Source organism: Fusarium phalaenopsidis (genome assembly GCF_050370095.1).
Source record: "Fusarium phalaenopsidis strain FUZ10S chromosome Unknown contig_32306, whole genome shotgun sequence".
Taxonomy (NCBI): Eukaryota; Fungi; Ascomycota; class Sordariomycetes; order Hypocreales; family Nectriaceae; genus Fusarium; species Fusarium phalaenopsidis.
The window spans coordinates 329,116-343,691 of NW_028145403.1; the positions used below are offsets into that span (position 1 = coordinate 329,116).

A 14,576-nucleotide genomic window follows, 5' to 3' on the forward strand; every position below is an offset into this window, starting at 1 on the left:
TTTTCTTGGCTTATGGAACTCTCAAGTGGCACTAAGCATCACTCTATAAGAGCCACTTCCTTGCTCCATGATCATATTGTTGTTTCATTCATGAATGCGTGTCATTGAAGGCCGTAAACGCGGGTTGAAAATGCCGCCCAGATCTAGCTCTCAAGCCCACACACGGGAAGGGTATCTCGCCAAGCTCATATATCTCTTGACTTCGAGACCTCTCTTTAACAAGGGAGAGTCACTACTCAGCCTCTGGCTTGCGAGCATAAACATAACGAACCCTCATGTATCCGTGAACCTTGCGGTTTCGCAGGTACTTGCGCATCTCCATGAGGAAAACCTGGTATTCATCCTCGCCCCATTGCAAGATATTGTTCCACAAGAGAAGCGTGTAACCTAATAATTATTCGCATATGCGGTCAAATTGGTCAAAGGCCAACTCACCTTCAAGATCATTCTCAAGAGTGGCCTTGACAAAGTTGCCAATCTCGGCCATGCGGGGATCCTTGGCCCAGCCACCAACGGGGAACTAACATGACGGTTAGATAGCCATCAGTGGTGAGTGCAGAGAAAAGATGGGAGTCGTACCTTGTAGTCCACGCTCGTCATTTCGGTGAAACCAGCTGCCTCCAGGCCCTTCTCTTGGAGGTCTTCCTTCTGGACATAAAATGCATTTCCTAGCTTCTTTCCTCCTTCGGCGTAAAGCTTTGCCCAAGTCTTCAAGACGGGCGCCAGTTCAGTCGTTCCGTCGTCACTAAGAATCTCAACGTCGGCTTCGGCAGTCTGGATCCAACCACCCGGGGCGCAACAGCGATATGCCTCCTTGAAGAGGGCATTCCAGTCGCGAATAGCTCCAAATAGATAACGAATATGAATGAAATCAAAAGTGTTATCAGCCCAGGTCCATGTAAGGGTCGCATCGTCGATCTCAAACTTGACATTGGGTGGGATCCAAGTGGGCTGAATAGGCGAGAGGTCGGAACCAATCACTTCGGCGTTGGGGTACTCGTCTGCAAAGTCGCTGTGCAATGTGAGTTGACTAGTCAGATAATTCTTGTAGGATGAGGCTCATACATAGCCCAAATACCTAGGATAAAGGTTAGTCCTGCTCGTAATTCAGCCAAGAAGAGGTCATACCAGTTCCAGTGCCCACATCAAGCACTTTCTATCACGGTCTGTGAGCGATTATAGCCTCACTACTTCAGTGAAAACTTACCTGAACATCAGGCTTGATAGGAGCAAGGAATAGCTTGCCCTCGAGCAGCAAAGTCAGAGATTGATGGCTGCCAAGGTTCGTCAGCAGGTAGCCCATGATGAACCAGATTCAACTTACTTAATATCGATAGACTCGGATTGCTGCTCGTCATTGGGCGTAAAATACTCCGTGGGATGTCTATCACTGTGGTACGTCCGGCCTTGAAACTTGCGATATTCGAGGATGCTGCTGGTGATGGAGGCAGTGGAGCTCTCTCTACATCTTGTCAGCGAGTTTCACAGAAGTCTCGGTTCACTCTTACGCATCGTCACCAAGAGCGGAGTCACCATCATCATCATCATCCTAAAAGATGATAGTCAATATCATGACATGGCATGGACACAGTGGTCAAGAGGCTACCTGAGGATCCGGCCCAGGAACGAGCTCCTGCTGGGCCTGGACAGCGGGGCCAGGCTCGGACCGACCCGCAGCGGCGGACGGTGAAGTAGGAGGCGATGCAACGGGAGCAGGCGGGTCAGACATTGTAACAAGTAAGACGATACGTCAAGAACAGAGTCGCAGAAGAGACGTTGGCTCGGCGTAAATCACGCAGAGAGTTTGCAGAAGAGGGGTTCCTGTGAGGGGCGATTCCACCCTCATCCAATGCCTCCCTCTCGCATCTCTCTCGCACCGCTATCTTCATAGCCAAGATGAGTTTGTGGAGTCGCTAATGGGACTGTTGACTGTTATTGGAGTTGAGGCCGTGAATGGTTACATTATGCATCTCGCTAATTCATGGTACCGCATTACGCATGTGGCTTACTGGCTTATGCAAGGAACAGGGATTGACGGGTTATCGGTGCCGGATGGATAAATGTTTTATGAATGTGTATTGAGAGATCATGTCCTCTTTTCTACTTCCTATCTCGCCATACAAATCCAGAATCCAGTCATCTCTTGTTCTAAGGGCGAGTATCAACGGCAACCACCTTGGCACCCTCCGTCTTGGTGTCATTCACAGGCTTTGCAAGAGCACCGCCTGTGGAGACATAAAGCACATCCCTGTCCCGTCTTCCACGTCCAAACGCCACTGCCGTGGACCCTGCAACGGTCATCTCGCCGACTCCTCCAGCCACGATCTTCCACTTCCGGGTGGCGCCGTTCACAAAAACAACCGAGTTGTCAAAGTTGCTGGCGCCGTAAAGGTCGCCCTTTGTATCCAACGCAAAGTCGTCGAGGAAGGTCAAGCCACTGGACAGGTTGACGAAAAGCTCGGGCTTGGCGCCCTTTACAGGGTAGCCCGCAGGGGTGATGGGGATGCGGTAGACGGCGACCTCGTACGAGTTGTCAAAGTAGAGGTATCCGTCGTGAATCTGGATACCGTTGACTCCAATTGGAAGACTAGCGCCTTTGATAGGGGCCATCTGCGGGAAGACAAAGGCTGAGGTATCAAACTTGCCCGAGGCCAAGTCGAGGCGGCCAACCAAGCCATTGGCAGAATCAGCCACAAGAACAGCATCAGACCTATGGGGGATGGCCGCGACACCGTTGAGAAATCCACTCTTCTTGTCCATGTCGCTGATCTTCTTGGCCTTGACCTTGGAGCCGTAATGAGAAGTCTGAAACTCAATTGACCAGGCACTAAAAGTACCAGTGATGGGAACACCGAGACCGGTAGAGTTGCTACCAACGAAGATAAACTTCTCAGCCCTCGAGCGATAAGACGGAACCTCGGTGATGCCGTAGATGCTCTGAATGGCAGGAATTGACACGAGTTCCTCGAGGGAGTTTTCGCAGTCGGAAGGGTCCCGAACGGTGTAGATCTTGGCAGAGGGCCACATCTGAGTTGCCAGAAGATCCCCGTTGGGGCGTACGGCGATGTTCTCGAGCCATGTTCCAAGCGGGAGCTGGCCGAGAGTCTTTGCAGGCAAGGACTTGGAAAGTGCCAGGGCTGGCAGGGCCAGAGTGGTGAAGAGGAGTGAGAACATGCTGACGAGTCGGGGAGGTAAGAGGAAGATTGTAAGAAAGATGGTTGATGGAGAGGAGAAAAGGTCTACCATGGTCGGCTGTTCCTGGCATTTTATACGCAATAATTCTCTATTACAGATCTCAAGTCAAGTTTTCTAAGCCAAGCCATCGCTCAAGGATGTAACCGCAGCTAATGCAGCTACTCGAGCTGTCGTATTACTCTTGGCAACGGGATAGGATCGACGCCTGCACCTAATGCAGGTCGAATGGATTGACCAGGATGTAAGCTATTGCTCAATTAAAGATCATCGCTGAGAAACATCATTCTGATGCAAGTATTTGAGATAGTTAATATGTCAACCGTTGATAATGTGTTGGTAAGCTCAACGCCTGTTTAGTCATTTTCTGTGGGGTCGTCTGTCAGCGTTCTAGAACTACTTGCAGGGCTGATGGGGAAAACACCCTTGATTGATAAGGACCGTGTGGTCTCCATTGCGAGTTTCACGAGGTTCTCTGGATGCATTGGTGTCTGTTTCTACATAATTGCCGAGACACCGTAACAATAACGGTATCCCCAATTCTAGTGTACAAAGAGCTTGCAAATATGAGGAAACTCTGCACTTTCATCTTGTTATCATCAATGATGACTCTAGAAGAGACCATCAGTCACAAAAACAAAAGACAGGGCTACGAATACATGACGATAGTACCGTAGAATATCGTGAGAAATTCTGAACTCCTTTGCCCATTGCGCAAAGAACAGAGAGTCTCTCCTGCTTCATCGTTATCTTCGTCATCGTCGCCCGCCGCTTCCTTGTGAAGTCGAATAATCCCCTCGCTAGTAGTCTTCATAGTATGTGTATCAAATGGAAACCGGGGCCGAGAAGCAATAGAGCTCTCTCGGGTAGGACGGCTAACTGAAAAGTTAGAAAGGTCAAGCCTCTGTGGTGTTTAGGTAGTCAACCTACAAAGATGCACATCATTCAATGATCCTAGGAGTCCACCGAGGGAGTCCTCGTTAACAGCAAACGCCTTAGAGATTTGCCGACGCCAGGACCCCCAGAGAAAGTCCTTGAGCAAGTTGCTAGTAGGAGTAAGGGTGGCTGTCTCTTTGTCACACTCCACCATTAGCTGTTCAAGCAGCAATAAGCTGTTGCCCCTTGGGGTTTCGACGTCTGTTTCAGAGGTCCCATGCTTGTTGTGATTGAAGATAACATATGCTTGACGACCCTCACCTGGGGTTTCTATCCATGGGAGAGGTATCGGCTTCCACTTGATAGGCTGGGTTGAATCTGATTTCGTCCAGTTGATGAATGTGGCCACACAGCATGTGTGTGTGATGTCGAGGGTTTCAAACGTGATGAATTGGATAATATCCAGGAACAGATCCCGTAATCCATGCTGTTCGCCATGGATTTCTCTGTTATTTGCACTGTAGTTCAAGACGGCAAACCGCCAAAATTGAACGAGTTTCGAGGAACGGCAAGCGGTGCTGGAGAGGGAATGACCACTTGCCATTGATTTCAAGAGTGATATGAGTGGTGAGCAGCCCTGGCTATCTCGAGTACATAGGCAAGAGCAATTGTCTCTGCATCGGGCTTTTAATAGCTCTTGAATCAGGCTTCCAAGAACAGGGGGCTGATCCACGTAAGGCCGGACCATATCGCTTTCGAGATTGATACCAAGTATGGTCGCGATGTAATGCCAGCCAGTGGCGTGTAAGTTTAAGCCCATGTGCTCCGGATCCTCTGCTTTTTGGTCAAGAAAGTTCTCGTCTTCAAGAAACGCTAGTAGTTGCCGGAAGTGGACCTGGGATATAGAGAGAAACAACGAGTCGCAAAGATCCCAAAAAGCGTGGGCCATAATTGGAGTGAGCCCAATTTCGTTACGCGTCTCGTGGTCCCGAAAACGCATGGTGAATAGGGTAGGAAAATGCAGAATGCTGAATATCTGGCAATGGTAGATGGATGTATACTTCGCATCTACCAGAAGAGCCTTCGGCACTAGCACACGAGCGTCTTCCAAAAGCTTGCAGAGGGCGGGAGCATCCTTGTCGACGGGGTAGGGTGAGTCGGGAAGGATCCATTTCCCAAACTTTTGCTGTGCCAATAGAACCAGGGCTCTTCTTCTCTCACGTATGCGATTGGCAATGACGAGGACAATTTCATCTGGGACTTCTTGGCAAAGCAATCTTCAGTTCCAGTCAAGACTGGAATTACAGCTTGCTATCGGGGAGAAGTCTACCGGCCCAGGGTGGTTATGGCCCACAGCCCACAGAAACGGTGTGACAACCTTGCCATGGAGATCATTGTGGGTGCCAAAATCGTCCATTTGAGAGCTCACTTCGGCCTCGAGCATATGTTGCAAACTTGGCAGCCACATCGAGAATAACAGGAAAGAAGTAAACCCGTGAACGCGTTCGACAACGGAGCTTGGGTCCCTCGAAATGCAACCTTGAAGATTAGCAAGAGACCATTATATAATCGCAAGCCTTGTTGAGGTTGTACCTGGAACTGATCCCACGGCATTTAGTGAGTGAGTTTTGGCATTTATTTGGCATTGACTTACAGGCCATGTCAAAGGGTAGCACGTTCGATGCCGAGTGATCATAGTGGGGAGGTATATAACCAAGATAGTTGCAAAAGTCAAGGGCGTTGAACTCAAACATGCCTGTCAGCCATTCAAAGAAGTCATGTTTCAAACCTGTGTTAGCGTTCATCAAGTAAGATAGATTGAGAAAATTGTATAAGGGGCTGGGAAGCAGGGTGTGTCAGTCTACATCTCAGCGGCCTGTGGTGTGGAAATGAAGAAAACGTTGACTTACATCTTCGCATCCTCGTCTTGAGCGGCGGCAAATATCACTTCAAACAACTTCTTGGCTGCACTGAAAGTCCTGCCAGTCGCACATACCATCCAAAGCAAGTCGCAATGCCTAATCCATTCCACACCGCCGAGAGAGCGAAGAATCATCTACTCTGCAGTTAGTGTCCACCGTTACCTTTCATCATGGTTGATAAACTTGACCTCTGTGTGACTTCGCCCATGCTCGTCCCGATCAGACGGACATGATTTACCGTTCCTATATAGTGCCAAGGTGTCATACTGGGCAGATTCCAATGCTGTGATGGTCTTTTTGCTCGAAGTTGCTCGCGAAACCGTCAATAATAGCTCTTTCCACCTCTTGTGCACTGGGCTGTAGGACTGTGGGACAATGTTGTGATACTGGATAGACAACCCCAGTCGATTCGTTCCTCTTATGGAATGGAAAGAGGCCATCGTAATCCGAATGCAGAAGAGTGTGAGTCTAAGAGGAAAACTGGCGGTGAATGTTTGCCCAGTCTTTTTGTGAATGCCGTAAAATACGCAGTCTCGACGGTGGTTGAACTGCTTCTGTTCGAACTGAAACTTGATGTTCCCGATTCTAACTGAGTACTCGAGTGATCTCCTATTTGGAGCATAGTTGCAGTTTTTTGGTCTGATCATAGGCGCTCCCGTGGTGGTGTTGGTTTGCGGAGTAGGGAGCGGTCCGTGGCTCTTGTCTGGGATGGTGTGGACATGTACGCCCTTGACCAGCTATTAGCATGGATAAACTAGATCAAGATGAAATCAAAACAGTTTGTCATACCATTGGCTCGGCCAAAGCCGCATGAAGTTCTCTCCTCCTCAGGATATCTTCGGTCCTCTGCATCTGTGACAGTTGAGAATACATCTGCTGCGTCTGGATCTCAACCAATGTTAGCTTGGCCATCAAGGCTTGGCCAACGTCTTGCATGATCCATTGAGTTTGCTGGCTAGATTCTGCGGCACGGATGATACCATCGGTGAGTACTTTCGAGTTCTGCTGGACGGCATGTTGTATATCTTGCAACGCGTTGATTTGGGCCTGAGATTCTACTTCAAGACTTTGTACTGAAGAGCCAATCTTTTCAACCCCTTCACCCCTAGAAATGCTATGTTTCCTGGTGAATCTCAGTACAGCTGTCGTTGGGTGTTGGTGGGTAGGCTTGCAAAGAAGATGCACTGATAGCCAAGTTCAAGTTGGAGAGAAGGTCCCGCAAGGATCGGCGAAGTGATATCAACTTGTTCTCGTGGAAGGGATAGACGATCGATCGACCCGCTTCAATGACTCTCGCTCTTGACTTGGAGCCTACAGAGTCCATAGGACCCCGCAGCTCAAGAAGAAGCATTTGAAGCTCGTGGACTCTGTCTCTGCTCTGCAGTAGGCAGCCTTGAAGGCCAGTAAGCTCGGAGCTTCGAGTGGTCGAGAGGACTTCGTGTAGCGAATAAAAATTGGGCAACAATGTTTGGACTGTCCTCAAGTCATTCGCGATTTCTTGGTTTCGCCCTTGAATCGAGGCAAGGTAGTTGATGAGGCCCTTGCAGACCTCGATCCCCAGCGAGGCAATGCCTACGGCAGTTCCTGCCACCGAGAGGGGATCTGACATGTCGATCTGGATGTTCACTAGCGTGGAAAAAACATGAAAGTTTGCCAAGGAGCAAGAGAATGTAGGCCGCCAAGATTATCTGTAGGTTTCTTCCGAGAGTACAGATGAACAAGGCATAATTTACCTCAACTCATTTATTAGGCATTAACAAAAGGAGAGTAAGGCACTCTTGGTGGCGTTCCTTTTGTCGGAGCGGTGAGTTGTAAGAGACTGCACTTTACCAGCCTGCTTTTTCAGCTCCAACGCGACAACTAATGATATGGCTATGCCCTTGTCAACGACCGGGTTGCGGGGAGGGGAAAGAGAAAAGAGACAATATATCAAGTTCGCAGAAGCAGTTCGCCATCTTCAGACCAGGCTGCGCTGCATGTCGATCTTGCAGGAAAGTCGAACAAGCCACAATCAAAGAGCCAAGCTGTTTGCTAACCAGCGACCTGCGTTGATTGGTGCAACCGTGAATGCACAGAAAATCTTGGCCTCCTTGAAAATTGATTGGGTGCACGAGGCGACGAGGCTTGGTGACGGCTGGAGTTACACAACGAACGCGCATCAATCAGCAGTCTCTGTATCCCCCGCCTTTTGTTGTTCTCCCTAGTTCGCGTTTCTTTGGACCAACTAACCCAGTTTCTTGATACCTTACCAAGGCTTCATTTTGCCGTGTTTGGGAGGTCGGTGAGGCCAGTTCTTTCATGTATCCCAACTAGCCCGCCACCATGGACGACCCTGATGCTGTAGCTAGCATAATACGCCAGCATGACGAACGATGGATGGCCGTCGCCAACCGAACACAGCCACGGGACACTGACGCGAGACAAGCGCGTCTTCAGCGTCTCGAATATTTGATCGCGAATCAGCTCAAGTTTACACGTGCTGACACTCAAGGCAACATCAACGCGAAGGAGCTCCAAGCTGCGAATGAGCAGCTGCTCAGCGCCTTGCATGGCATCTACCCTTTGCCGACCCCCCGGACATCCACGCTACCAACCGCGCTTGATCGTATCCAGGCCGAGACACCAACAAGTGAAGCCTCCCCGTTGAACCCCAACACTCGCGGCGCCGATCGTGATACTAGCCAGGTACAGCATGGAAGCACCGTGCTTAGCAATGACGGCCATTCTGCACCGAACCTCGAACTCGACCCTCAGATAAGCCAGACTCATGGGCGAGAACCTGCCATCCACCGATCGCCCCGTCCCCGTCCCCAGCAGCCAAGCCATTCATCCACACACAAAAGACCCTCAAATACGTCCACGGCGCAGATCTCTCACCCAAAACGTTCTCGACTCGAGGAACAGCCCGCATCCTTGACACCCGGCCGGTCGATCGAGTTCCGCGAAGTCTTCCAAAATGGCATGGATGCTGTCAAGTACAAAATCGTACAGTTCCGTTACGATACGGGACACTGGTACATTTTGGAGTGTAAGGACTGTGACAAGATATTCACGGCCGATTTTCCCCTCAGTGAAGCCCAGTTGCATCTCAGCATCAATCACCTTGCCCAGGCTTCCACATCACTTGAAATCACCATTCAGAGGTTCGGCACTCGCGTGTTGCACTGTACCGCAGAGCTAGCCCAGAGCAACAACAGCGCCTGCAAGAGGGTGCTTGGAGTTGTCGACTCAGCTGGTCCACGAAGGACTTCTCAGCCCATAAGAACCCCCTCCCGCGGCAGGCTCAAGAAAAAGGCCAAAACGAAGCCTTACCAGTGGGAAGCACCAAAGAGATACAGCGAGCTCAAACCAGAAGTCCTGAACCCACAACTGGGCGACATTTTTGCCTGCTGGCAAAAGCCCAAGGGCTTCTACCCCGTCATGATTGTTCCCTGGGGGCGTTTTGAGCGCTTCGACTTTGTCCACGCCCTCCAACACACGGGTCTTGATGAGGAGATCCCCAACTGCTACGCTCAAGCCCAAAAGACCGATACGAGACCCCGACTGTGGCCAGAGGGTTACGAGAACCATGGGTTGCGGGCCCACAAACGTATGTATCCCGTCCTCTTCTTCAACAAGGTCAACTTTCCGAGAAGGTGCTCTGTAGGCTGGGTTCCGCTTCACGACTTTAAAGTGTTCGACGAGAATTGTCCTCAAACTCTACGCAAGGAGCTGGTTAAGGATTATCTGGAGTATCAGGCTGAGTGTGACGCGGAGGCAGCGGAAGAGGCAAAACGTAACCACATCAGACGCTTTAAAAATTGTAGTCCAATACCGCGCCCTGGACCATCTTGGTAGTGCCATGTTCGAAGGGGAGTAAAACTTCGGCCGAAACCTCCCAGCAAGATAACGAGAAGTGAAAGCAACTGGCGTTGGGGCTCCGCAGTTAAGAGACATAGGGATAAGCGTTATGCAGAAGATAGGAAGGAAGCCAGACGACTGAATAGAAGGCGCAGATGGACATAGTGTCGATGATTTGACTAGTTCAAACACCAGCTTCTTATTAGACCTGCGGAGTGTGCATCACTTCTAACTATCTATCGACCACTTCAATGTTTATACCCTTACTCATCTCGCAGGGCCTTTGAGATGGCCTTCATGCCTCCCTCAAGCTCCTCTCGCTTCGGCCAGCCGTACCCAAGTCGGAAGAAGTTATCCGGAAGCTCGAACCAGTGACCAGGGCCAACATAAGTCGCATACTTGGTCAGCAGCCTGTCGTAGAATGCTGCGAATCCACCCTCGGGCTCCTTCTTGATTCTGGGAAAGCAGACAACACCACCTGTGGGCTTGACCCATTCCAGCAGCTCCTCGCTCTCGATCCACGACTCAACCATCTGTAAGCGGACCCTCATCTCATCTGTCGTGTCGGCCAGGATCTGCTGTCGCCGAGACAGAACCTGCGTGGCAATCCATTCATTGATGACGCTCCCGCTGATGCTGATCTGCTCCTTGGCCGCTAAGAAGGTCTCTTGGAGGTTCTTGTTGGTGCTGATGAGCCAACCGATCCGGACTCCAGGAATACCGAACGATTTGGACAAGGAGCTCACACTCAGGACGTGGTCGCCCAGGGAAGCAGCCACAGGAAGCTTCTCGCCAAAAGCGATATCACGATACGTCTCGTCCACTAACAAAAGAATGCCCTTCTCCTTGGTGATGGCTACGAGACGGCCAAGTGCCTCCCGAGACAGAGTAGAGCCAGTAGGGTTGTGCGGGCAGGTCACCGAGACAAGACGGGTGTTTGGCTTGATGGCAGTCTCGATATCCTCAACATTGGGCTGGAAGCCAGACTCAAAAGTGACATCGATGTACGAGATCTCGCAGCCGACAGCCTTGGGGGTCTCTAGGTTGGTGGCGTAGTTGGGTCGAACAACGACAAGATGGTCACGTCCCAAGGCATCCATGGTAGCCAACTGCGACGTGGTGATGATGAACAAGGCACCGGCGGCGCCCGAGGTGATGAGAACATCGTCCGTATTCACCCCGGCATCCTCAGCGATGAGCTTTCGGAGCTCTGTCTCGCCTCGATGCTCATTGTAGAGGAGGGTGAGGTTGGGGATCTTGAGGCCCAATGACTCGATGGTCTGGTCCGTGATGGAGCTCTCTGAAAGGTTGAACTTGATCTTGTCGTACCCGTACTCCTCGGGCGACTCGATCTCGATGGGCATGCGCTCATACTTCATGTTTGCGGTGATGATGGCCTTGATGGAGGTGAGGATGGAAGAGTGAGTTTGAGGTGCTGAGTTCACTACAAGAACACATACCGGCTACGCGGTGTTATTTATCTCTTTTCACCTCCGGGTTCGAGCTGTCCAATCCGACACGGTAGGAACATGGACGAAGAGGACGGTTACTCGCGGTCATGAACTCACTACCTAACTAAGTGTGGGCGCCTCGACTTGCCCTCCCAGTTGGGAGTGAGTGGGGATGGACGTCGGCGCTTCGAACTGCCCTCACAGCACCCGATAAATGACCAATCAGTGTCACTCCCGGAAGGGAACCGATGTAGCATCAGCGTGTTGCGTCTCCTGGATATGCAATGGGTGTCGTTGCGATATTTCCCCCTACTATAGAGCCTCATGACTTCGTGCTTCGGATGCTGTTCAGGAGTATCCTTAAATATGACCCGTATTCTCCTGCAAAGTGACCTAAATGCCCATTTGTTGATTACACAGCTCCAGATAACCGTCCAATCACTTGTATCTCTCTTTCCATTCCTTGCTTTCCGTCTCAAGCCATGCTAGCGGTAGACACTTTTTCTCTGGTAGATGCTACCATCGCCCAGCTGAGGCATGCCCTTGATGGCGGGTCCTTGACGAGCGTGGAACTCGTCACTCTGTACCTGCACCGCATCGCCCAATTCGACATGCGAGGTCCGTCTCTCAACTCGATCTGCATCTTGAACCCGCGAGCCCTACAAGAAGCACAGGCTTCCGATGATTACCGCGCCACTGCTGGTCATAAGGCTCGTCCTCTAGAGGGCATACCGTTCACCGTCAAGGATAGCTTCAAGGTCAAGGGCATGACGGTGGCCGCAGGATCTCCTGCTTTTGCTCATCTCATGGCCCCAGACGATGCAGCTATCGTTGAAAGGCTTCGAGAGGCAGGTGCCATCGTTCTAGGCCGCACAAACATGCCACCCATGGCCGATGGCGGTCCGCAGCGTGGCCTATACGGTAGATCCGAGAGCCCGTACAGTGCCATATATAGCACAACAGCCTACGCCTCTGGGTCCTCAAATGGCAGCGGCACTTCAACAACGGCCTCACTCGCAGCCTTTGGCTTTGCCGGAGAGACGGTTTCTTCTGGGCGTTCCCCAGCTTCCAGTAACGCCCTGGTTGGCTACTCCCCATCACGCGGCGTTATCCCTAATCGAGGGCAGTGGCCGCTATATCCAACATGCGATGTCATTGTGCCACATACAAGGACAGTCCCAGACTTGTTTGACGTGCTCAACATCATTGTATTCGATGATAACAAGGCCTCGACAGGAATCGATTTCTGGCGAAATCAGCCCTACGTCCCCATCCCCAAAACTTCTCAAGTCCGACCTCTTGAGTTTCACAATCTCAAAGACCCTCATGCTCTTCGAGGGAAAAGGATTGGCGTGTCGCAACGGTTCCTTGGTAAGAGAGGAACAGATCATTCCAACATCTGTGCCGACTCCGTCTTGGAGTTGTTCGATCGAGCTTGCAGGGACCTACGGTCCTTGGGCGCGACTCTCGTCGAGGTGGACTTTCCACTCGTCGAACAGTATACGAGACAGGACTTTGAAGGTCAAGGAACCAATGTACCTGGACTTCCAGTCGATTGGCCAAATATCGAACGATGCGAGATGATTGCCATAGCGTGGGATGACTTCCTCAGAGCCATCAACGACCCTGACATGCCAAATCTCATATATGTCGACCCGAACAACATCCATCCCCATATCGCCCCCTTGGATAATCCAGTTGCAATGTCTGAATCTGAGAATATTGTTCGATATCATGATATGATTGAAACTGTCCGTACTCGGACCAACACGTTGGAGACCCTGCCTGGATGCGAGGAGGCTGTCAAAGGTCTTGAGAAGATGCGCAAGACCTTGTACGACGATTGGATGGAAGCCTGTGACCTGGATCTATTGGCCTTCCCGACTAACGGCGACGTTCCTTTTGCAAACGCCGATGAGGATCTAAACTCGATGCGTCACGCCCTCCAGGATGGTATCAAGTATGCCAATGGCACACGGGCCCTGAAACATCTTGGTATACCCTGCATCACCGTCCCCATGGGAGAGATGAAGGATAAAGCGATGCCCGTGGGTATCACCTTCGCCACAAAGGCTTGGACAGACCAAGATCTGCTCCGGTTCGCATTTGCATACGAAAACGCCTTCACACGGAGAACCCTACCGCCAAGGGCTCCAGAGCTCCCAACTGACCAGATCCCTCTAATGAGAAGGGTATTGACGACACTGAAACCCAAATTGTCTGTTGAGCAAATCACATCCAGGCCAATCGAGGATGACCACTCCGAGATACGGTCCGTGTCGGTTCAAGGCACAGTCACCTTGGCGGATCCCGAGGTGCAAATCTCTTCGTTCATTGTCTTCGTTGACGGAAAAGCTTCTGGGAGTGTGCCGGTAGAGGCTGGGATGTGGTCATTGGACCTTGAGCTTAGCAGAAGCAAGACAAAGGATAAGTATCCAACCTTGGCTAAGGTCCCCAAGCACTATTTCATGTTGACATTCGTGGCCAAGGCTTCAAATGGCCGATGCGCAGCGGAGATGGTTCTCGTTGATTAAGTAGCAGGAATTAGCATTGCAATCTTGATTCACGTAGGGTCCAGTTTTGGTGGTGAATGGTGAGGAGCCCATCAGATCAACAACACAGGTACTCCTGTCTGGAACGCCAGGTCCATGCCTTTTCTCTCCTGCTTCCGCTGCCATGTCCAACAGTTCTTCATGATCCTGAGTACTGTGCTACCATTTCCGAACCCTCCACACTCATCCACAAAGTTGGAGAGAAGTGATTCGAGAAAAGGCTGATGCTTCGGCTCAGCCATGCATCCAATGACACAGAGAGGCTACACAAGCCCTTGAAGGGAAATGGCTCGGGGCCATTCACGAAGCACATTCACAGCCTTGTCGACATTCTTGCTGATTTCAGGTAGTGATTCCCACGGTCCAGACACGATGGTACTTGACAGAATGAGCGAGGCGAGTGCAAAGATGTGCGAAACCCATGCAGCCCAGGGGGCTTCGGTATTCTCCTATCAAGGTATTAATAGTTAGCCTTTGACAACCAGAAAGGGACCTAATGCAATTCGAAACCCACCTCGATTATCGATTCTAGCTTTTCAACGCCGTCCTCTAACCGTGTTTCGATCTCCCGGCTCCTCGTTACCAGATCTGGTACACTCAATGTTCCCTGTTCCTTCATCTTGCTCTTCCACGCCTGCAGTTGTGCTAAATCACCGATGGAGATCATGACCCAGTTGTAGCACCCCATGAGATCCGCCATGTCAAGATTCGATGCTTCAAGCCACTGTCGGTAGGCAATCCGC

General features: G+C 51.0%; 5 protein-coding genes across 5 annotated transcripts; 2 read left to right on the forward strand and 3 right to left on the reverse strand.

Moving 5' to 3' along the window:
* Window positions 1-232: 232 nt before the first annotated feature.
* On the reverse strand, window positions 233-1,729 carry LRP88_10941 (S-adenosyl-L-methionine-dependent methyltransferase; the record flags this gene model as incomplete). The annotated part of the gene is made up of 9 exons (XM_083247387.1): window positions 233-387; window positions 436-520; window positions 580-1,012; window positions 1,066-1,078; window positions 1,129-1,156; window positions 1,208-1,274; window positions 1,325-1,456; window positions 1,509-1,549; window positions 1,607-1,729. 9 exons carry the CDS (start codon window positions 1,727-1,729, stop codon window positions 233-235), a joined length of 1,077 nt encoding a protein of 358 aa, XP_083096535.1.
* A 419-nt stretch (window positions 1,730-2,148) lies between these two features.
* On the reverse strand, window positions 2,149-3,174 carry LRP88_10942 (uncharacterized protein; the record flags this gene model as incomplete). The annotated part of the gene is made up of 1 exon (XM_083247388.1): window positions 2,149-3,174. The coding sequence occupies one exon, from the start codon at window positions 3,172-3,174 to the stop codon at window positions 2,149-2,151; it is 1,026 nt and encodes a 341-aa protein (XP_083096536.1).
* Window positions 3,175-8,312: 5,138 nt separating this feature from the next.
* Window positions 8,313-9,849, forward strand: LRP88_10943 (uncharacterized protein; the record flags this gene model as incomplete). Its single annotated transcript, XM_083247389.1, has 2 exons — window positions 8,313-9,735; window positions 9,797-9,849. 2 exons carry the CDS (start codon window positions 8,313-8,315, stop codon window positions 9,847-9,849), a joined length of 1,476 nt encoding a protein of 491 aa, XP_083096537.1.
* Window positions 9,850-10,093: 244 nt separating this feature from the next.
* Window positions 10,094-11,209, reverse strand: LRP88_10944 (pyridoxal phosphate-dependent transferase; the record flags this gene model as incomplete). Its single annotated transcript, XM_083247390.1, has 1 exon — window positions 10,094-11,209. The coding sequence occupies one exon, from the start codon at window positions 11,207-11,209 to the stop codon at window positions 10,094-10,096; it is 1,116 nt and encodes a 371-aa protein (XP_083096538.1).
* Window positions 11,210-11,763: 554 nt separating this feature from the next.
* On the forward strand, window positions 11,764-13,815 carry LRP88_10945 (uncharacterized protein; the record flags this gene model as incomplete). The annotated part of the gene is made up of 1 exon (XM_083247391.1): window positions 11,764-13,815. One exon carries the CDS (start codon window positions 11,764-11,766, stop codon window positions 13,813-13,815), a length of 2,052 nt encoding a protein of 683 aa, XP_083096539.1.
* Between the last annotated feature and the right edge of the window lie 761 nt (window positions 13,816-14,576).